Here is a 20,199-nt window from a genome sequence, read left to right as displayed (position 1 = left end):
GACGGGCAGTAAGTGCGTAAACCACGCGTCCGAATCTATCATCCGGCGGCCTTCCCTCTGTTCTTCAGTTTCGATCTTCGCCCCCCTTTTCGCTTCCTTTGCATACCAATGTCTCTCTGGCGCGGTTGCTTCTCAAGTTCTGTGATTCCCAGCTGTGTCGTCTCTGTTCTGCTGGCCTCTTGTCACCGTGACCAGGGTCCCGGGTTCTGAACTCTGGCAGACTCGCCTGGTTCTCTTTTCATTGCCCCGCCCTTCTTCATTTCCTCACTGTACCTGCCAAGCATCAGACTTTTCCGCAACTCCCTTCAGCCGCAATTAAAAAAAAACACAAACGATTTCGTGAAACCTCTCTCTTGCATGTGCACACCACGGCTCTCCCTTCCGACTCCAGCTTACGGATTTACTGGTGGCTTGTTCCCCGTGGACTGCCTACAACATCCTGCTGCGTTGTATGCGCTGGCACAAACCGTTTTACGAGCCTACTCTCGCATTCCAAGTTCCCTCAGGCTCTTGTTTCCCTCACTTTTCGTTCACTTCTTCGCGCTCTCGCCCTTTTTCTTGGCCAGTCGTTTTTTTTTCTCCTGCTCAATCTTGTCGCGGAGTTTCTTCTGAGATTGTGTCTGGGCCCAGGAATTACCTGCGTACGACTTTCCCAGGAAGATCGAGTTTCCACTCTCAGCCCCAGTTCGTTTCTCTGCCTCGTCTCGTCTTCTCTCTCGCGTCACCGACTCTCTGAAGTTCTTCCGCGCATGCGCCGAAGCCGCATCTCCGCAGCCGTGGATCTCCGGCATCGAGTGAGAGAAGCAAAAGCGTTTTCGACAGAACGGACATACGCGGCCGAGCACTTTCGTCGACGCTTGACACCGAGGAGAGCCGCAGGCCCAGTCTTCCTTCGACAGGCTGTCTATCAGTGCGTCGAAGTCGTCTTCCTCTCCTTTTTTCTCGGGCTCCAACGCCTCCTTCTCTCCCTTCTTCTTCGGCTTCTTCTTCCGTATCGGAGAATACGGCTTCACTGACTTCTCTTCCTCGCTGACTTCTGTGTCTTCATCGCACGCCTCTCTCTCTCCTTCGACGACTCTGCCCTCCGCGTTTCTTCGCTCGTCTGCTTCCGCGTCGCTTTCGCTGCTCCCAGAACTCCCTCCTGGAGCTTCCACAGTTGCTGACCCCACGAGGGCCTCGTCGTATGTCGCTGCCGAGGCTGCCCGCGCCTCGCCCTTATGCTCGCGACCCACGACGATCTTCCTCTCTCCACGTTCCCCCAAAGAGACATGAGAAAGTCCCAACTCAGTCGCAAGTGTGTGCACGACTTTGCGTTCGTAGGCTGTCAGCGAAGCCGGGAAGGTATACGAGGGCGACGAGCGAGACTGACGCGCCGCTTGGTCGGCTTGCTTCACAAACTGCACCAAGATATTTCGGTATTTCTTCTCCAGCGAATCCGTCTCTTCTTTCTCCCTTGCGCGGTCGCCTCCGAATCGGCGTTGGCCTTCCTTGCCTTCCACTCGGCTCCCAGCCGCCTCGTCCCCCGCGCCTTCACCCTGCAGTTTCTTTCGCTCTTGCCTCTTTTTCTTCGCTGCCGCTTTGCTTAGACCCTTGCCAGATTTCTCCAGCCCAGAGCCTGCCAGCGCCTTCGGAAATTCACTCGGTGTCCTTGCCGCATGCGCTGCCGCCAACGCCTGGCTTTTCGGCTTTCTCTCTTTGGCCCCCGGGACTTCCGAGATATCGATGAACTCCAGGGCGCTCCGAACTTCACCCTTCTCGCTCGCGTAGTGAAACAAAGACCGCAAGATCTCTCTCGCCGACCGCACCCCCACTTGCTCGCTTCCCTCTCCCCCCTCCGTCTTCTGACCTCCCCCAGGCTCCTTGCCTCCCCTGTCTCCTACCTCTGCATTCTCTGCTTCTGTCTCGTTGTCTGCAGCGGCGATAGTCTCGGAGTCCCCGACAATGAGAAGATGGCACTTGGCGCGCGTCACGGCAACGTTGAGTCTGCGAACGTCTTTGAGAAATCCGACTTCATGTTTTCTATTGCTGCGGACCAGAGAGATGGCAACAACCTCGCCTTCTCTGCCCTGGAACCCGTCCACAGTGTTGACGGGGATGTGCGCGAAGCTGGCGCGCAGGCTGTCGGTCTCGCGCTCCCGCGCTTCGCCTTCCTTCTTCCCCAACGCGAGCGCAGGTGCCGCCTCGGCCGCCTCTCTCAGGTATTGCCGCAGCAGCTGCACCTGCTGTCTGTACGGCGTGATGATGCATATATCTTCGGGCTTCACTCCGAAGTTCCACACGAGATCCTGCAGCCTCTTCACGACCAGGGCGGCCTCACCCCGGTTGCTTTTTGACGCATGCAGTTGCAGCGCGGTCGAGGAAGCCGATGCCTGCCGCAGCAGACTGTGGTCCTCCTCTTGGTTGTCTTCCTCGAGCCAGGAGACGCCTGCCGTGTCAATCCACAGAAACGGAGGTGCGACGCACGTCGCAAATGTCTCCAGTTCGCCATCGGCGCGCTTTCCTGGGCTCGAGTCTGCTCTTTGTCCCAGGTCCGCTTCTCCTCGCTTTCCTCGGTGCTCTGTTTCGTCTTTCAGTCGCGGGTACTTGGCCTCGAGGAGCCGAGAAGCCACGGAGTCAGCTGCGCGAAGGGCCCCATGGTAGAACTGCTCGTTGCTCCAGCCCATGATTTTCCGGTGCATGCGAAACTGTGTGTCGAGGAGTTGCGAAATGCGAGGCCCATGCTGCGCATGCATTTGCCGCTCGAAGAGCGTCACGCCCAGGCCGCCATCCTCCGCTTTCCGACTCTTGATTGTCGGCGGCAGCTGGCAGTGGTCCCCTGCCAGGACCGCCCGGTGGCCGTACAGCAGGGGAATCCAGCAGACTGCTTCCAGCGCCTGGAGACAGAACGGCGAGACAATTGTCGACTGGGAGTGAAACCTCTGATAGAGAATAATTTAGAAACGAGTTTCTGGACTACATTCTGCGAGGGAGGAAAGTGAGGCAAAGAATCTGCAAACGAGACAGCGTTTGCAGAGACCGGAGAGCAAGTGCGGAGCCAAGCCAGGAGACAGAAAAAACGTCAGAACGGAAACAAAGGCCAAACGCCAAAACACAGGAAGATAGAAGCGCAACAAAAGACCACAGAACTGCGACAAGCACGAAGAGAGGAAGAAGCCTCAGACTTGCCTGTGCGGCTTCGTCGATGACGACGACGTCGAATCCACTGCGCCCGGGTTTCCCGCTGGCGTCCCCGGGGGGTGCGAAGAACTGTTTTAGCGCCTCGTTGTCTGAGCCGACGCATGTCGCGAAGACGATCGGACTCTGCTCGAGCACTTCCTCGACGGCCCTTCGCTCGAAGGCGCGCAGCTCCCTCCTCAGAGTTTGGATTTCTTCGCGCAGTTCCCGCTTCGCCTGGCTCCACGTGCTCGCCCGCGTACTGCTGCTAAGCGCGGAGCTTTCTCCGAGCCCTGTCGGACCGGATCCCCGCGTCTCCTTTTGCCTGCGCTGCATGTGTCTCTCGAGCTTCTTCCGGTCCCTGAGCATCTCCAGACTGCGGTCGAGCTCGAGGCGGATCTCTCGAGAGAGCGCGGCGCCTTCGCTGCGCTGGACCTGACTCTCGAGACAGAACCTGGAGAGGTTCTCGTCGACACGGGCCGGGTGTCCCAGGCGGACGCACCTCCGCAGTCGCCCTGCCAGACGCGAGGCTTCCAAGGAGGCATTCGAATTCACATTCGCGAACGCAGCTACGCGCTCCAGGAGGTTGTCGACGGCAACGTTGCTCGGCGCGCATGCAAGCACGCGGGCGCCGCGGCTCGCGAGCTGGAGGAGCAGCTCGAGCAGCGCCGTCGACTTCCCCGTCCCTGGGGGTCCGTGAATCAGCGCCAAGTCCCGCGACCGAAGCCCCAGAAGGACTGCACGCTTCTGCGACTCCGTCAGAGTGGGAGAGAACCACGAAACACCGCAGCCAGACAAGTCAAGAAAAGACGAAGATGAAACAGAAGAAGGACAATAGGAGGAGTCAGAGATATCGGAGATTTCACGGTGGGTTCCAACTGTGAGGTCTGCTTCGCGTGACACTGTCGCTTCTTTTGCAAGATGAGGTCCGGGAGACAGGGGCTGAGGCTGTTGATTGCCAAAACAGAGATTGATGAGCGTCTGGGCGGGTCCATTTGGTGCGTAGTTCTTCAGGCGCTCGAGCGCTCTGAGCTGTCTGTCGATCGTCACGCTGCTGGAGATGAGGGCGAGGTGGAAGGTTCCACGGCTCTCATCCTCATGTCTCCCCTTCCCGCCCGGAGCGGCGCCGTCCGCCCTCTCCGGTCTGCCTAGCCACTCATCGCTTTCGAAGGCGACCGAGAGGACCTGCACATGCACTTTGTGAACGACACCTGAGGCAAGCGCGCCTGCACTGCCGGCAGTCTGCTGCGCATACGGTCCTTCGAAGACGCCGACAATGTCTCCGGGTGTGAACCGGTGCTGGGGCGGGAGCAGGGCGGCCGCAGCTGCGGCCTCTTCAGATGGTTCGCTCTGCTTCTTTTGTCGCTCTTGGAAGACCTGTGCAGCTCGCTTCGTGCAGAAGTCCACGAGGGTACGAGAGTACAGCCCGCTGCGAACTTGGTGAATGACAAGACGAGGAAGCACCACGCCCTGGGCTTCCAACTCTGTCAGAGACAGCGTCTTCAGCGCGCTCTCCAACTCCTCCGTCTCAGCAGCATGCTCAACCTGCAACAGCTTCCGGTGGAGGTCCACCAGCCGGTCGAGCGACGACATCGCGGCGTCAAAGCGCGACAAACGGGACAGAGAACATGGGACAGTGCGGGTGAAAAAAGGGAACCAACAAAAACGAAACGAGCAAAGGGAATCAAATAAAGATGGTTGATATGGGGGACAATGTAAGAGTGGAATAGCGGCACTGACGGAGAAGGAAAAAAGTGCGGCGATCTGCTGCGCGGAAAACGTCGACACACGCGCAGGATGTCGATTTGCAGACGTTGAGAAGCACGGGGAAGACGGGCGTAGAGAACTTTCTACAGAAGATAAGTAGAAAAGGAGAAAACGGCGAGTGTGAAGACTAGGAAAATGACAAAAGAGGAGAAAAACGATGTAGACAGATGGAAATTTCGATGCGTTTTGAGAACGGCCGGCGATGCAATTGGGGGCATGCACATTTGAATGTCTCGCCGATGCAGGTCAGAGACTATGAAACCACGAAATTCCGCTAGAATGTGCATGTCTGGCGAAAGAAGAAAAGACAAGAGACGAAACACTTGAAAGTGGATTCATGCAAGACCACAAGAACCGCTAAACCTCGTGTCCGCTCTGCACGTACAACGACAGATAGATTCTGCCGAGGAAAAGATAGCCGCTCTTCGGGCGCTCTGTCACAGGGTCGTTTTCGAATGGGTTCACGCCTGTAGCCCTAATAAAAGGTGATGAACCTGCGTCACTCACCAAAAAACCGTTATTGTTGGTTGCAGTCGTGGCTTTCATGAACTGAACTAAAGGTTGTTATTTGCAGTTGTGTGTGTCCCCATCGCGCCTGCGAATGACTACATGCACATGCATGTGAACTGCACGCATATGTATATCTTTATACGTGTACATATGTTGATATATATATTTACATCTCTATACGTTTACAATTTTCCGTTATGTTTGTTATACGTCAGAGCATAGCGAGTAACAACTTTGAGGAACAGGTGGAAACAATTAATCACTGTACATCAAAATCTCAGTTCTTGAGCGCACCACCTTTCACCGAGCGTCCTATACGGCTCTCCTCACACTTCGTCTCGAATGCCCTTCCCTCCCCGGAGGCTTCACGGACTGAAAAACATCTACTGGCCGAAATGACAGAAGACAGAACGGAAGAAGGCGACACTTCTGTAGTGGAACTGAGCATCGTGTTGTGGCGTGGATCGTGAAACTCCGCGAGATGTATGTATCTTGCCTGTGCCTCGCGCGGGAGTGGTTTTGAATGTTGCACGGCGCCTCAAGTAAAAAATCTACAGTAAAAGTCTCACAAGAAACCCCTGGAAATCCACGGAGAGTCTTTTTCGAAGCGGCTGCTTCCTAGAAAGAAAGAACCTCTGTCATGGGTGCCGCCTGGTCACTATATCAACCCCGGTAGCCCTACGCCGCATTCAGTCAACTCTTGAAGTCTACCAGGTGCAGCTTAAACAGAAACGTAAACTCAGAATGGAACTGAAAGAGTAGAGAAACGGTTCGTTCCTGGACAGATAGTTAGCGCAGCAAGACGCCACAGAAGGTGCATCACCAAGTTGTCGAAGCGTGTGAATGTTCGCGCTTCACTTAGCTCGTGCTAATCCAAATAGAACGTCCACCGGAGTCAGGAGACGAAAAACTCTAGGAATCCGTGTAACCAGTGTGCCAAACGCATTAAATCCTCACATACGAAAGCCAATACTATTTATTTCAACTCGAAGCGCAAGCCAGGGAAAGGTAGCTCTTCGTTCCGTTGCTTTTCTACCCACTAATTCTCGAACCCTCAGCGGCCCGCCAGGAATTGATCGGAAATGCCGGCGCGGACGGAGGTGCCCCCAGAAAAAGCTTATGTAATCAAACGAAAAATGTGGCACGCGTCACTTCTGCCGGTCGTGGCACTCGCTTTCCAACGGTATTTCTTGAGAGCACTGAATGTACGACTTTCAAACATGGCTTTCTGTGCGGCGGTGATGACCGAAGAACCACCGGCTGTCGTGACGATAGTACGAGCCTTTACCAGTTCGTCTCGGTGGTTTGACGTGTTTGGTTCACTGTACGTGAGTGGACATGAAACAAAACAGAATTTTATTCGTGGAGTTGATGCGGAGCGGTGCGTAGTTGCTGTGCTGATATTGTCCGTGTCTGGACTCTTCGCCGGAGCCGCTTTGTTCCTTGTGTGGCAAAAGAGCGAAGCGCCCCCCAAAGCCGCGCCTCTATCTAAAACAGAACCGTTCATGCTCCATAGTAAGGTGCGTCTGGGCACGGCTAGGGAAGTGGCGCCCGCTGATGTATGCATTTGGAAACAGACAGGCAACTACGCCAGTCAGAAACACGCGCCAACACGGCAAAAGGTAAGTCGCAGGTTCCGCGTTCATTTCAGACTGGCATATACCACAGCGGCAAAGCCAAAGGCGCAAATGAGAGTAACCACGCCATAGCGGTAAGCGTATCTTTTCGGTAGGATTGACAACTCCGCAACGAAGGTTGACATTGTACTCAGACTGCTGCAGATTCCATAGACCACAGCTTCGACTAGGAAGTACGAGGCGTCTGTGCACCTGGCATACTTCGACGCAGACTGACCTCGACACTCCGGATATTCGCGATGCAGAATAATTTCGGTATATGCGACTAGAACGGAGGCGACGACGTTGCTAAGGAACGTCCCCATGGGGAAATAAGGAGTGTACAAATCGAGCTGCCACGAGAGGGTGTACCGGAGCCACGCACCGACGAAGGACAGAACTGGAGGATACCTGGAGGACACGAATGCACAAAAAGGAGGCAAGAAGACAGAAGCCATGTGTTTCAGGGTATGAAACACACTGAAAAACGCTCTATCTACCACTTCGACGGAACACATTGAAACGTGCGAAAGTACACCAAGATATCTGTTGCTCTACCGTACCCTGACATGCACCACCTGCACGGAAAATTCGTTAGCTTCTTTTTTGGTTCGCACTCTTCGAGCCACCACGCCAGTGAACAGAATTCGCTGCTCAAGTCACCGCTGGTGATGTACAGTGTGGAAGGGAGAAAAGATCCGCGAGGAGCTATCTTCCGTCCGTCATCGCAGGACCGCAACTCACCTGTTCTTTGAATGTCAACGGACAAGGTTCGTTTCCGCTGTGCCTGCTTCCATGTAAGAGTAACTGCTGTCTATTGGCGGGCAAAACACTTGTTTTGTGCCTGTCTTTTCTCAGAACTCAGTTTACTCCTGTCAGCTTTTCCGCTCACCACAGAAGATTTTGTCGCGTTGCGTCCGTGTCGTATCGCGCGAGACACCCGAGAATGGCGTACACCGCAGCTGCCACAAGAGCCGCGACGAGAGTGGCTTTCTTTTCTCCCCTGCTAGAGCCCGCAACCCGTTCAAACACTCTCCTTGTCCACCCCGTTCTCCGCGTGTTTGAGCTGCCCCTTTTCACTTTGTGTTCCCCCGTTTGTCGCATGCATTCGTCTCTCGTCTCTTGCCCCGCCGCCTCGCAGACTACCACTTCGCACGCTACCCCGAGAAGTTCCCCACCTTCACTGGAACTCGAACAACGCATCTCTTCTGCTCCCTGCCTTCGCCTAGACTGCATATATCCCAGGGACATCCTGTCTGCGAGCACAGCGCCGGCGTTCCGGCCGGTGAGGCTCGTGGCTTTCGCCTCCCCTTCGCTCTTTTCATCAGGACGATTCACATCCAGAACTGAAGGAGCAGGAGCAGCAGAGAGGGGCTGGTTTCTGTGCACTTCACGCCCTTTGTCACCACGGATCTCCTCTGGGATCTCAATTCCAAAAGCGCCTCCGTTTGATTGGCTGCCGAGAGAATGTCTCTCCGTTACGTCCGCACTCGATGTTCTGCCTCTCTGGTCCTTTCGCTGCTGGAAGAAAAAGATTTGAGACTCTCCATTTCCTTCACATTGGTCCTTCCCAGCCTCTTCACGTGCGTCCATTCCATCCGCTTGTTCGTGTTTTCGCGCCTTTTTCCGTTTGAGTGTTCCTTTCCCCCCGTACCTATGCTTCGCCTCGCGTGATGCTTCTCTGCTCTCTCGCAAAGCATCTGAAAAAGTCCAGAGTCTCGGCCGCCTGTGCAGCACGAGGCGCTGCAGAAGCAGGCCTGCGTCGGTGCCGAGGTGGAAGGCGAAGACCGGTGTCGAGATGCCGAAGAGCGCGACCCAGATGAAGCGGTTTCCTCGACTATAAGCCGACGAGGAGAGGGCCGCGTGCGTGTCCGAGGCGTCCCAGAGAGCCTGGAGAAGAGCGAGAATCCACGAGCTGAACGTCGTGAGACTTGCACAAAACCCCTTTGACAACGCCACCGGGAGAGCAACCAGGATGGGAGAGACAAAGTCGCGTGAATGCTCCTCCTCCTTCTTGCGCCGGTCGTTTTGTTCACGGGAGCAGGAAGAAGCGCAGAAGGAACGAACAGGGTGGCGAGGCAGCCGTGACAACGAAGCAGGAAGGCCGCGTCCACTCGGGGTCACACCATCTGCCACCGTTACCTCCAGAGGCTGAGAATGTGCGACACTACCCTCGTCCATAGGGATCTCCTTCTCTAAGTTTTCACAGGAGGAAGCACGAGGCAAGGGGAGACCATCGCTGGCCTCGATCTTCGTCTCTCTTCCTTCTACCTCCTCATCCCCATTTTCTCTGCTTTTCTCTTGCCTTCTCTCCCCTCGGTGCCGCTTCAGCTGGCGCCAGCTCTTCTTGCCTCGCCTCTCGTCGGCTGTGGCTAGCAGCTTGGGAAGAGGAAGGAAGAGCGAAGACAGCACGCTGCCGACGAAGTTCGGCCACAGCGCGTCGAACAGTGGGAGAGGAGACAAATGCCATCCCGGAGTGTGTTTCGTAAACAACAAGAAACTCTGGCGAACGACCGTTCCAAAGGCGCTAAACGCGGCAATCAGGAGCAACTCCGCCCCGAGAGGCGCCACCGCCTTCTCTGCCTTCTTCGGCATTTCACCGGAAGAAAATTGTGGGTGGGCGGCATGTGATACAGACACCTCGCAGTCGTCTCCGCCGCTTACTCTACTGTCTGTGTCTAAACGATTGCAGCCAACAAAACAGCTAGAGCGTTCACCGGAAGAAGGCAACGCAGGAGGGGCATTGAAATCGATATGCTTCGGCCTTGGCAAGGTTGGAGGCTCTGGAGCGGGAGGAGAGAGAGAGAGAAGACATTGTGCCTCATGCCGATACCGACGCGAGCGCCACCAACAGAGAATACGGGGAACGCGGTCCAAAGTGTCATTTGAACATTGACGAAGAACCAGAAAAAAAGAAATGAAGAAGACACTCTGACGGTTAAAAGGTTGAACAAAAAACGGCCGATTAGGGCTACTCTTTTCACCAGCGGGAGCTCATGTGCGAGCGGGGAGGGGGTTGTTAGTGGCCAGGCGGGGAAGGATTGGAACAAAAAAGCGTCGGAAGATAGTAGCAAAGGGTAGAAGAGCCGGGACAAAGGCACTGCACCGAAGAGACTCTGAACTAGGCGGCTTCCTTGTCTTTTTTGGAAACTAGCACACGGGTGCGATTCCTTCATGCCTCAGACCGCTCTGTCAAACGAACTTTTTTTTCATGGCCAAAATGAAACACGACGTTACCGACACAGTAGCCGAGACAGGTCACAACGCATCTCCGCAGGACGCTGAATACCGTGGTTTCGTTCCTTGTGTGTATTTTGGCGACGTGGGAAAGCCAACGCACGACCGTGGAGAACGGAGAAGGTCACGAGAGAAGTTCCAACTGAAGAAAGACCGCACGCTTGCTTGGTGACAACGGCGTGGCGTTCGTTGACGGTTTGAACACGAAGCCTGTGAGAAAGATCCGGTCTGTTCGGTGCCACGCGACGGGTGTTCGTGTCAGGAAGGAAGGGAAATTCGTCTATTAACCGTGTCTAGTGGAACGTACGGCTAGATGTACAACACAACAGAGCCGCTGTACGGATCAAAGGGACCTTCGTTTGAACACCGCAGCATCTGTTTTGATACGACATCGGCAGGACGCCAGACAGCACATGCGGCAATAAAAGCTGTCCTCTCTACGGGGGAGGGCGACTTCACTTGTATCAGGAAACATGGCAATACACTTCTCATGTGAAAAAAAGAAGCAAGTTCAACGCTAACTAGACCGTGTTACGGCGAATGTGACACACTGGCGGCACCTGCCGGTCTACGCGTTCGCTTCGGGCACAGTATATCGCCATGGAAACAAAGCAAAGCCTATTTATATTTGCCTTCGGCATTCGCCTACAAGACACCTTTAAGGAGTTGTCATTGACGAGCCGTCTAGAGAAAACGAAGACCCTCTCTGCCGACTCTCTCAACTATTTGCAGACGAAGAGTCACCTGCTCGTCCCGCCTCTGGCAGATTCACTTTTCTTGCCACGCTAGACGCGAGCCTGGACCCCAACGCACACCGTAGGTGACGACGCATGGTGGGTCGATTTGTTTTGGGCCTTTAGAGACCTATCGAAAACAAGAAGGCCACACTCAAGCCGTTTTTGCAGCTAAATTCACTTGTCAGAATACACGCTCACAACGCCAGGAATCTGCTGTGGTGTCGGGCGTGGCAGACAGAATCATCCAGTGCACACACTAGTCACGTAGCGCCTACTTCAGCAGCAGGATGACATCTGGAACACACGGCTTCAAACTGCAACAGCGGATGCGTGAGACTTTTCGCGCGCAAAAAGGATTCGTCAACTCTGCCACCGTCTGTCCACACAAAGCGATGCACTGTTTCCGGATGCTACTTAAAGGGTAGAAAGGTTGGAGTGAGATGTCGACAAGTTCTGTCATGATCGCTGGGGTACATTCCGCGTCTCACCTGCACAGGGGCCCGAAAGTTCGCACGCGCCTGGTCGCTCGCTGGTCCAGGCTGCAAGGCTCTCTGCTTTTTTGGCTTTCCGCAGTGTCCCCTATTGTGGTGGAAAGCGCTCTGGAAACTCGACGATTTCCGCTCCAGTTTCGACAGAGGAAGTGTGATACAGTGAAGTTTCGACTGGATCGCCATTCGGACTCCTGCTGTGGCTCGCATTTTCCGTTTGCCGCAGTGTATTCCTCTCGGTGACAGAAGCTGATTCAGCTATTCCGCGAAATTACTGCCGCTGCGAGAAGAGGAGTGCTTTCAAGTTTACATACACCCCGCTTGCAGTCTGATGAGTTCGTGCTTGAGACATGCGGTGTCACTTTTGGTCTCCTGTCCTCCGTGTTGCCAACGGAGTCTGTTCCCAGGTCTGCACACTTAAACCCTTATCAAATTCGACCGTTCCGTGATTCTCTAAGCGGTGGACTCCCGAAATTGGAACTTTCGTTCCACAGATCGTGTTTCTGATGCAGACGGCTGCCAGTTAAAGATGTAAATATACGAGCGAGACACAGGAGTGGTGGCGGCTGGCCCTCTTGCGTCCGTTCCGTTCGCGTAGATCGTGTGCGTGAGACACAGCGTTTGCAGGAACACCAACTTTTTTGCTATTCGCTCCTTGCAGTTTTTATTTCCATGCTTTCCGCTACTCACACGGTCTGCTGAGTGCGGTGCACTTTGCGATCCAACCTTCCTTCGACCGGTTCAGCGTTCGTGTCCCGTGTCTTCGGCATCCGTTTCACGTTATTATCTCCCTTGCTCTTCCCTCTCCGTTGTTTCCTGTGACGGTTGGAATCGCGCTCTTCAAACGTCTCAGTTTCACCAGGGTACCGGCCCCGCACTTTCTTTCCCTTTATCTCCGGTTGAAGAAAGCTCCGTTGCACCGAGGCAAAATTTCGGGAGTGGAGGGCGAGGCATCTGCGCCACTGGCTTTGGTTGCTCTGTACAAACTATTATAGATTTTCCCTCGGCGCCATCAAGTTTGTGTCTCGTGGAGTCTGACGCTGGCGACCCTGCGGGCGTTTTTCAGGGACGGAGGAGGGAATTTTGTTGTCCCACGTATAAGTGATATCGGCTTTTTCTCAGCTCCACATGCGGCACAATCCGGGCTTCCCTCGTCCATATCCAATCACCGCCTCTCTTTTTTTCTGGGTCGCGCTGCCCCCCTTTCTGCCAGCGACTGTACTCATGCTGAACCACGTGTCGGGGCAATGGTGCCGAAACGGTAGACTGCTTTCCCCCGTCAACGAAGGCTGAGGAAATCTCTCACGCGTCGGAAAGCTTCTGCCTGCTGCCGCAAGTCCTTATACAACATAGCGTTCGCGTTAGAGATGGACTTGGTCTACGGAGGTTCTGAATAGCTTGCCCTTCTGCAGCGCTTCTGCGATTCACCTTCACCTTTCAAGTTTTCAGGCCGTCAGGTGTCTCGTTGTGTATTAACTTTCGGGCTTGGCCTACCTCTGTTCGGGACTTGGTTCCCCTGTTTGATCGCAAGTCTGCTGTCAGTGTGAAAACTTTTAAAATGCAAGTTCGTGCAGTAGACCTTCCGCCCTTCTGCTTGCCGGTCGCTAGCGCGTTGCTTTGAAGCCGCGTTTTGTCATCGTTTCCTCTTTTCACGGCACACTTCAAGTCAGCATTTTGACCAGAATGGAGGATCCCCTGGGCGAGAGTCCACCGTGGTCTTTCTCTTCCGTTCGTCCTTCTCCACCACGGCCTCCCTCGTCGCAAGACCCGCCTGCCCAGTTCGGACCCCCCGCGAGAGAGCTCTTTCTTCCCATCTCCCATCCGCCTTTTCGACTCACTGATGTATCTGACTGTCGCCCATTCGATGCGGTGTCTCCGCCGTTGTCTGCCTCGCCTGCCCTTATCCTCTCCCCTTCCCTTCTCTCAGGCGGGCTCCCCTGGGCGCTGCAGTGCCTGGTGGCGAAGCACGCGTCTGTACAGCTGAGCCGGCCACAGCCGGCCTCGCAGGTTCCACCGACCGGGACGGGGCCGGGGTTCCTGACGCATCAATTTCTCCCCACATATGGCTTCGACATCCCGTCCTACGGCCCAAGAGGAGAGACAGGGAGCGCAGGAGCTCGCGGACACTCGGCGCCCGAGGATTCATCGTGGGGGTTGGCGTATTCCCCTTTTCTGGTTCAAAATGAGGCACGAACCTTCTCCGCTTCTTGGCCTCGGTCGTCTGCCTCGGCCGACTTCCCCCCAAGCGGCACCTTTCTCGGAGAGGAAGCGAGAACGGGGGACGCAGACTCTGGCCTCTGTTCTTCAGGACAGAGTCGTCCGAATCGTCCAGGGTTTGAAGCGACAAACAGTGTTGCAGGCCGAGAAGGCCGCGAATTTCGAGCACATGCAGACCCTTCAGTCTCCCATGTAAGAGAAGGAAGCGTGGTGCGCGATGAAAGGCTTCCACGTAGAGGGGAGGCGGAATTTGAAGTGCAGAGTTTGATGCCATGGGAGGTAGAACATGGCACCACGGAGGGAACCGCGAGAGACACGGGTGACAGAAAGATCAAGCGACTCAGCGATCCTGAGCGGATATCTCGGCCGGGCAGTGAAAGGCCAGAGGGAATACACAATGCTTCACACGACTTACCACGGCACTTCAATCCAGCATTTGTGTCAGGAATTTCTGGAATGACACTTGAACAGGCAGTCAACGACTGTGGCTGTACCATGTGCTTTCCTCAGCAGGTTGCCGTCGGCGTCTCGTCTGTTACGATCCCTGCGAACGCTCTCCGCACCGGTCCTATACGCGGCCCTCATCTGTCTTTCTCGCCTCGTTCTCAGGGGTATCCTGTGTATCCTCAGACCTGCTTTCCCGCAGGTCTTCCTCCTTCTCAGATCCCGAACGGGCTTTCGTGTTCCGGCTCTCTCTCCCCCCTGCCCCCACAACCTGGCTGGCCGCTGCCGGCCGCTCTGCCCCCGCCGGCCGTCTATCCACCCGAATTCAGGGCGCCGGCGCTCGCTGTCTCGTCAGCTGTGTTTACGCCTGGCGACGGTGGTCTGGAGTCGGGGCGGGAGATGGTGTTGTGCCGCCGGGGCACGGTGCGCCCACGAGTTCGCATCGACGACTCGCAGACTGTCGGCCCTCTTCCCTCGCCAGAGGACGGCAGCGACCGAGGCCGGCGTTCAGACACAAGTCACTTCAGCGAGCAAAACGCGAGCGGAGATTTGGGGACAGGTGCGTTGCCTCCCGCCGCTCGCGAGCCGCGACAAGCGAGTACCGTTACGCCGTCTGCGCCCTCTGCATCGCTTGCTTGTTCGCCCGCGGGGGTTCAGGACCTCTCTGCGTTTCCATGCTCCGCTTCAGGTCGGCCCTTCTATCCCCAAGAGAGCAGGCGAGACTCGTGGAGCGCCTTTCAGCCCCCGTCGGTGGGCCTCTCGTACACCTCGCCCTCTCTTGGCCCTGGTCTGTGTCCGGGCCCTTTGGCGGTTCAGACCCGCGGGGCGGGCGACCTGTTTCACGACAACCCTCAAAGGCGAGAGCGCCTGCTCGAGCGCTCTGGCGGCCGCCGAGGATGGGCGCTGTCTAGCGAAACTCGCAGACCGGATTTTGAGGCGCCTTGGCCGCCGCACGTTGCAATTTCGCTACCTCAGAGCGACGCCTTTCTCGCGAGAGTCGAAGGCGGAAACCCGGGGGGAAGTGAGGTAGCCCTTCTGCCGAACCGCAATTTTAGCGCGACCTCTCTCACGCAGAACTGCTCGACTCCGGGGCCCTTAGAAGGAAATGCCGCCCCTTGGCGCTCGAACGCGCAGCCTGCCATGTCAGAAGGGCCTGTTGGGGGGGCGGGGAACGACGAGAGAGAGCGACGCGAGCATGGAGGTCGCCAGAGAGTGGCCGACGTTCTCGAGAACAGTTCTGGGAGCTCTGGACACGAATCTGCAAGGACAGAAAGCTTGATGGGCAGTGTCGCGACAGCTCCAAACGGCCCCTCGCTTCGCTACCCTCAGGCCGCGAGGCTTCCAAGGGGGGCCGAGACTATTGTGCCGTCCCGGAGCTCGAGGCCTCTATCGGGCCAGGGGAGCCTCGGCCTGGCTAGCGGCTCCCACGGTTCGCCCCTTACGCCGCCTTTAGGGTCAGTTCGACTGCAGACTGGCGTGGAAGAAGGTCGTCCACCGGAGGAAATTTGCTCCGTACCACCTGACCGGGAAGACGCGCGTGAAGCTACCCAAAAGGCGGAGACTGAACTGACATCTGCGTCTCGGGGCAACTCAGAAAGTTCGACTGGAGGGCCGCCTTTTGCTCCAGGCCCTGCGCGATGCCCCCCGGCGCCTTCCGGTTTCCCGTCCTCGGCGCCCTTCAGAGATCAGGAAAGAGTCGCGGGTGACGGACACACTGCGAGCGGCGGATGGCGGGTCGAGACGGGTCAGAGTGTCGGGGAACTCGCGCCATCGACAGAGAGAACAAGGCAACCGTCGGAACCCGCACACGCCGCTCTGGATTTCTCTTCTCATCGTCGGGTATCATCCGCGGATGTAAGCAGCGGCAGTTTCTCTGGCGGCGGCTCTCTTGTCACGGCAGACGTCATGCAAGTGCCCCCCTGTTCCAGTGAGGCCGCTACGCGCCCCATGTCTGGGGTTCAGGAGGTGTGGCGAGCAGAGGGCGCTGCGCCGTTCTCCTGTTTCCTTTCGGGCTCCACTTGGGAGCAGGGCCGACCGCCTGTCTACGAGCCAGTCGGGTCGGAGGCGCGGGCGACAGCGAGCGCGGGAGGCCTTCCAAGCCAAGTAACCTCAGAGCGAGCGGAGCGCCCCACGGCCTCATCCACGTCAATTCGTCACAGCCGGACCTGTTTCCCCGAGGGGCGTGTCGCCCCTCAATCTTCGCCGTCACCGCAGCAAGCGCCAGCTTCGCTTTCGATGCCCAGTTCCGTCCCCGCATACGGGCAGCGTTCTTCTCATCATGGAGAGGCCTCAGCCATGTTCCTGCCACCCTCCACTTCCACAGCGCCCTCGTTGTCCCTTTCTTTTGACTCAGGCACGGGCGCCGCGCTCCTCTCAAGGGCTCGGCCTCCTTTCCCCGGACCAGTATACGTTTCGAGAGACCCCTCGTGGGGGGCCGGTAACGCCCCGCCTTACGCCTCTCTCCCATCCCATCCTTTCCTGCCTCCACCGGGTCCCTTCGTTATGGGATTCTCAGGGCCTCCCCAGTATTGGCAAGAGGACCCCTGGCTGCCCCAGTCGGGGGCCGGAGGGTGGGGGCCTAGGGCAGGCCCTGGGCCGCAGTCAAGAACTGACCCGCACTTGAGCGGGGACTTTGCGTTTCCTGGTGTTGCCGAGTATGTCTATTTGGCTGAGGGCGGAGCCCGATTTCGCGGAGATCTGGCACGCGACCGCGACATGGGTCTCCATTCTGGGCCTCCGCTTCCGTCCGGGCCGCCAGCCATGACCTGCCGGCCTCCAGGGGCAGGCGGGGCGTGGAACCCCAATGAAACTTTGGCGCAGCGCGCTGGAGGCTTTGACGCGTTCCAGGAGAGAGTCTTTCACACTGGACTTGGGCCGCTCCCTTCCCTAGATCGTATTTCTTTAATGCGCCCAGATGTCTTGCCGTCGCACTTTCCCCCCTTCACAAGGCCTATTGCAGGTTTGTGTGGGGACGAGGCGGACACCGAGTTTCTGTCTCCGGGCCCGGGGCGCGGGCGCGCCGGGGGCACTGTCTCCTTTGGGCACCAGGTGCCTGGACCCGAGAGTGTCCCCTTCGACGGCAGCGCCTCGTGCGGCGGCTCCGACGGGCACTCCGCGGGCCGCGTTGACCCTGGAACACGGCGAGACACCCCGGCCGGCGACGGGACGAGGGGCAGCCAGGAGGAGCCTGAAGAAGGCTTGAGTGGATCCCGGCGCGCCAGCGCGAGCCTCAGCCCGCGGGGGGGCTTGCGTCCACGCCTCGAGGCTTCTCTGGGGCTTGCGGGGGACCGGTCCCCGACACCGCGGCCTGTCTCCCGGCCCGGGAGCGAAGCGCCCCGACGGGGACAGTTCGCCGGCGTGGGGCCGTCGGCTTGGGGCGTCGAGGGCGGCTCAGAGGCTCTGGGGCGCTCGGATCCGGACACGCCCTTCCGGCGCCTCTGCAGCCCGGACCAACTGGACCCCGAGGGCGAGGAGCACGCGGTTTACGAATCTGAGGAAAGCGGAGAAAACGGGTTAGACGAAGAAGGTGAGGACAGCGCAAGCGGCGCCTCGGCGGCCTCCGCCCCAGCCTGGTGTCTGAGGTGGAATGGCGAAGGTGCGCAAGACGTGGTAGAGCTCTACGAAGTCGAGCGCATCATCGGCGTCCGCCGCCTTGTTGACGGCTCCAAGCGCTACAAAGTCCGCTGGAAAGACTATCTGCCCGCTGACGACACCTGGGAACCTCAAGAGCACCTCGAGGGGCTGGAGGAGCTGCTGGAAGAGGCCGAAGAGGTCCTGGGCAGCGAAGAGTTTCACCGCTGGGGCCACCCGCGAGAGCCGCTCGACGGGACACAGGGACTAACCCGGGATCGAAGGCCCGACAGACGAAGCGACCCGAGAGAAGGAAGGGCATGCACCACCCAGGAAGAAGAAGGCGAGGCGGCAAACCTCGAGCCGGAGCTTGCGCAGCGAACAGGGACCGGGGACGAAGAGGCGAGAGACGCATGTGGGGAGGGAGACGCTCCAGAATGCGTTTCTACCCTGAAGGAAGCGACCGTTGGCGAAGGAGACGCTCTCGAACAAGACACTACAGGGAACGATCCAGAGGAGGCAGAGGGCGCGGAAGTTGAGAAAGACCAAGAAGTCGAATCCCACCGAGGCGGTGAGTACGCGTTTCTCGCATCGTGTCTGGCAGAGGCCGCGGACAACCCGTTATGGCGGAGGTATCTCCAAACCTCCGAAAGCTCAGGGGAGCCCTCCGACGCAAGCGGAACCCAATGGCGGACCCCTCAACGTCCGGCCCGATCTCTCTGCACCTCGCCTCATCGAGCCCCACCGAATTCTGCGTCTACCGCAGACCTTTCCAGACGCAGCGACCCCTCTCGTGCCATGTCTCCTTCCCCGCATCTGGCGTCGACCTCCTCATGCTCAAGTGGGTCGGCGTCTCCCCGCTCGGAGGAGAGCCCAACAACGCGTTCGCCCTCCGTTTGTTCTTCTCGCAGCTCGCGTTCGAGATCGCCTTCTCCTCATCTTGGGCGGCCACCGCCTCGAGCAGTCCACCGAGTTGTGCAGTATCGAAGTTATTACGGCGAAGGCGAATTTCGTCTCCTCTGGAGAGGCAGCAGCGCAGACGCCGTCGAGTGGGCCCCCGAGTGGCTGCTGCTGCAGCTCCCGGAGGCCCTCAGCCCCGAAGTGCGCATGCAGATGGCCCGCGTCAAGGAACGCTGGCGGGCGAGGCAAGCCGCCATGAATGGAAGAGCTCTGGTCTCCAGTTGGTGCGGCTCGGTCTGAGGTATCGCGCCGGCCACTAGGCTGTCTCGCTGCGTTGTGGAAGGGGGGGGGTGGATGGGAGAAGAGAATCGAATGCTTCCGCAACAATGGCAAGCGGAAGAGCTTCGGCGGATGGCATCTACGAAATTGGATGGGTTCACTCACCCAACAGTATCCGGGTCACGCCAACACAAGATGGTCTTTCGCTTCCCCTTAGACGGAGAAGAGAACTGAAGCCGACCAAGAGATATAAGGCTTCTCTTGAGCCCCCTGGGGCTCTCTCCATTTCGCCAGATAGGGGAGTGCTTCATTTTTCCCTGCTAAGCCTCGCTGTGGCGATAGGCAGGCAGTGTCCAGCTTCTCTGCGCCAGGGAGGGGTATTGTTTCGTCTTTAGATGACGTTCTGTTTGGGCAAGGCATTGGGATGCAAGCGAAGGAGGCTTCCGCATCTGCAGTACAACTGCAGAGGGTGCGGTGTCTGCTTTGCTAGCCTTGTGCGAAAGGGCTGAAAACGGAGAAAAGGGAACTCGGGAAGGAGCAAACGGCGAGAAGATCGGAGTGGAGAAAGGTGATATTCCGTCGAAGCCGTTTTCGGGCAGAAAGGGCAGATGCAACTGGAGCATTTTCATAAGAACGCTTTGAAAGAAAAGGGATTACTGGGTGCTACAGCGTCTGTAGATCTCTACTGGAAACAAGATCATTCCGCGTATATATATATATATATATACGTATGATTGCATATGCAGGGGCATCAGTTCGTGTGTTGGCCCATTTGCCTTCATATATGTACTTTTTTTAGGTTTCATTCCTTTCTCCTGTGAGGAAAGATGCGTTCTGGAGAGAACACAGATATGGCTACGAAGCTCCGGGTGTTGCGTAAAAGGCGACGAAGACAGCAGGGATGGGAAAGAATGCTTGCAGCAATGGCAGAAGAGACGCGTCACGAAGGCGCAGGTTGGTTTCTCTTTTTCCACGCGCAAGTGAAAAACGGGTGAGCGTTCGGTTCTTCGATGAATTCTCGACACTGGGGGTTCTCAGCCTCACGTTGTGGCACGTTTGTTCAGGAAAGCGAATTCTGGCTTCTTTCTTGCCATTGCAGCTTTGCCGCTGAGGTCAAATGGGATACTTCGTCTCTTATCGGGGTCTCTACGAGCTCACGTACTTCTGAAGAAGCCACAGAAAAGAGCCCGCGGCGTGCTCCACCCTGAAGAATTATTTCACAGAAATCTAAATCCAGCTCTTCATGTGTAGTTGATACAAATTTGCCAATTGTCTGCAGGC

General features: G+C 57.2%; 3 protein-coding genes across 3 annotated transcripts; 1 reads left to right on the top strand and 2 right to left on the bottom strand.

Annotated features, from left to right (window-relative positions):
- Positions 1 to 530: 530 nt before the first annotated feature.
- TGME49_269740 (R3H domain-containing protein) lies at positions 531 to 4,746 on the bottom strand (the record flags this gene model as incomplete). Its single annotated transcript, XM_018781557.1, has 2 exons — positions 531 to 2,873; positions 3,166 to 4,746. 2 exons carry the CDS (start codon positions 4,744 to 4,746, stop codon positions 531 to 533), a joined length of 3,924 nt encoding a protein of 1,307 aa, XP_018636593.1.
- Positions 4,747 to 7,072: 2,326 nt separating this feature from the next.
- TGME49_269750 (CrcB family protein) lies at positions 7,073 to 9,641 on the bottom strand (the record flags this gene model as incomplete). Its single annotated transcript, XM_002365615.1, has 2 exons — positions 7,073 to 7,457; positions 7,939 to 9,641. 2 exons carry the CDS (start codon positions 9,639 to 9,641, stop codon positions 7,073 to 7,075), a joined length of 2,088 nt encoding a protein of 695 aa, XP_002365656.1.
- A 3,550-nt stretch (positions 9,642 to 13,191) lies between these two features.
- Positions 13,192 to 18,939, top strand: TGME49_269760 ('chromo' (CHRromatin Organization MOdifier) domain-containing protein; the record flags this gene model as incomplete). The annotated part of the gene is made up of 2 exons (XM_018781558.1): positions 13,192 to 13,917; positions 14,236 to 18,939. 2 exons carry the CDS (start codon positions 13,192 to 13,194, stop codon positions 18,937 to 18,939), a joined length of 5,430 nt encoding a protein of 1,809 aa, XP_018636594.1.
- Between the last annotated feature and the right edge of the window lie 1,260 nt (positions 18,940 to 20,199).

The sequence above is a fragment of the Toxoplasma gondii genome, chromosome VIII, assembly GCF_000006565.2.
Source record: "Toxoplasma gondii ME49 chromosome VIII, whole genome shotgun sequence".
Lineage (NCBI taxonomy): Eukaryota > Apicomplexa > Conoidasida > Eucoccidiorida > Sarcocystidae > Toxoplasma > Toxoplasma gondii.
The sequence above is the reverse complement of the archived record's forward strand: the minus strand, read 5'-3'. Positions and strand labels throughout refer to the sequence as shown.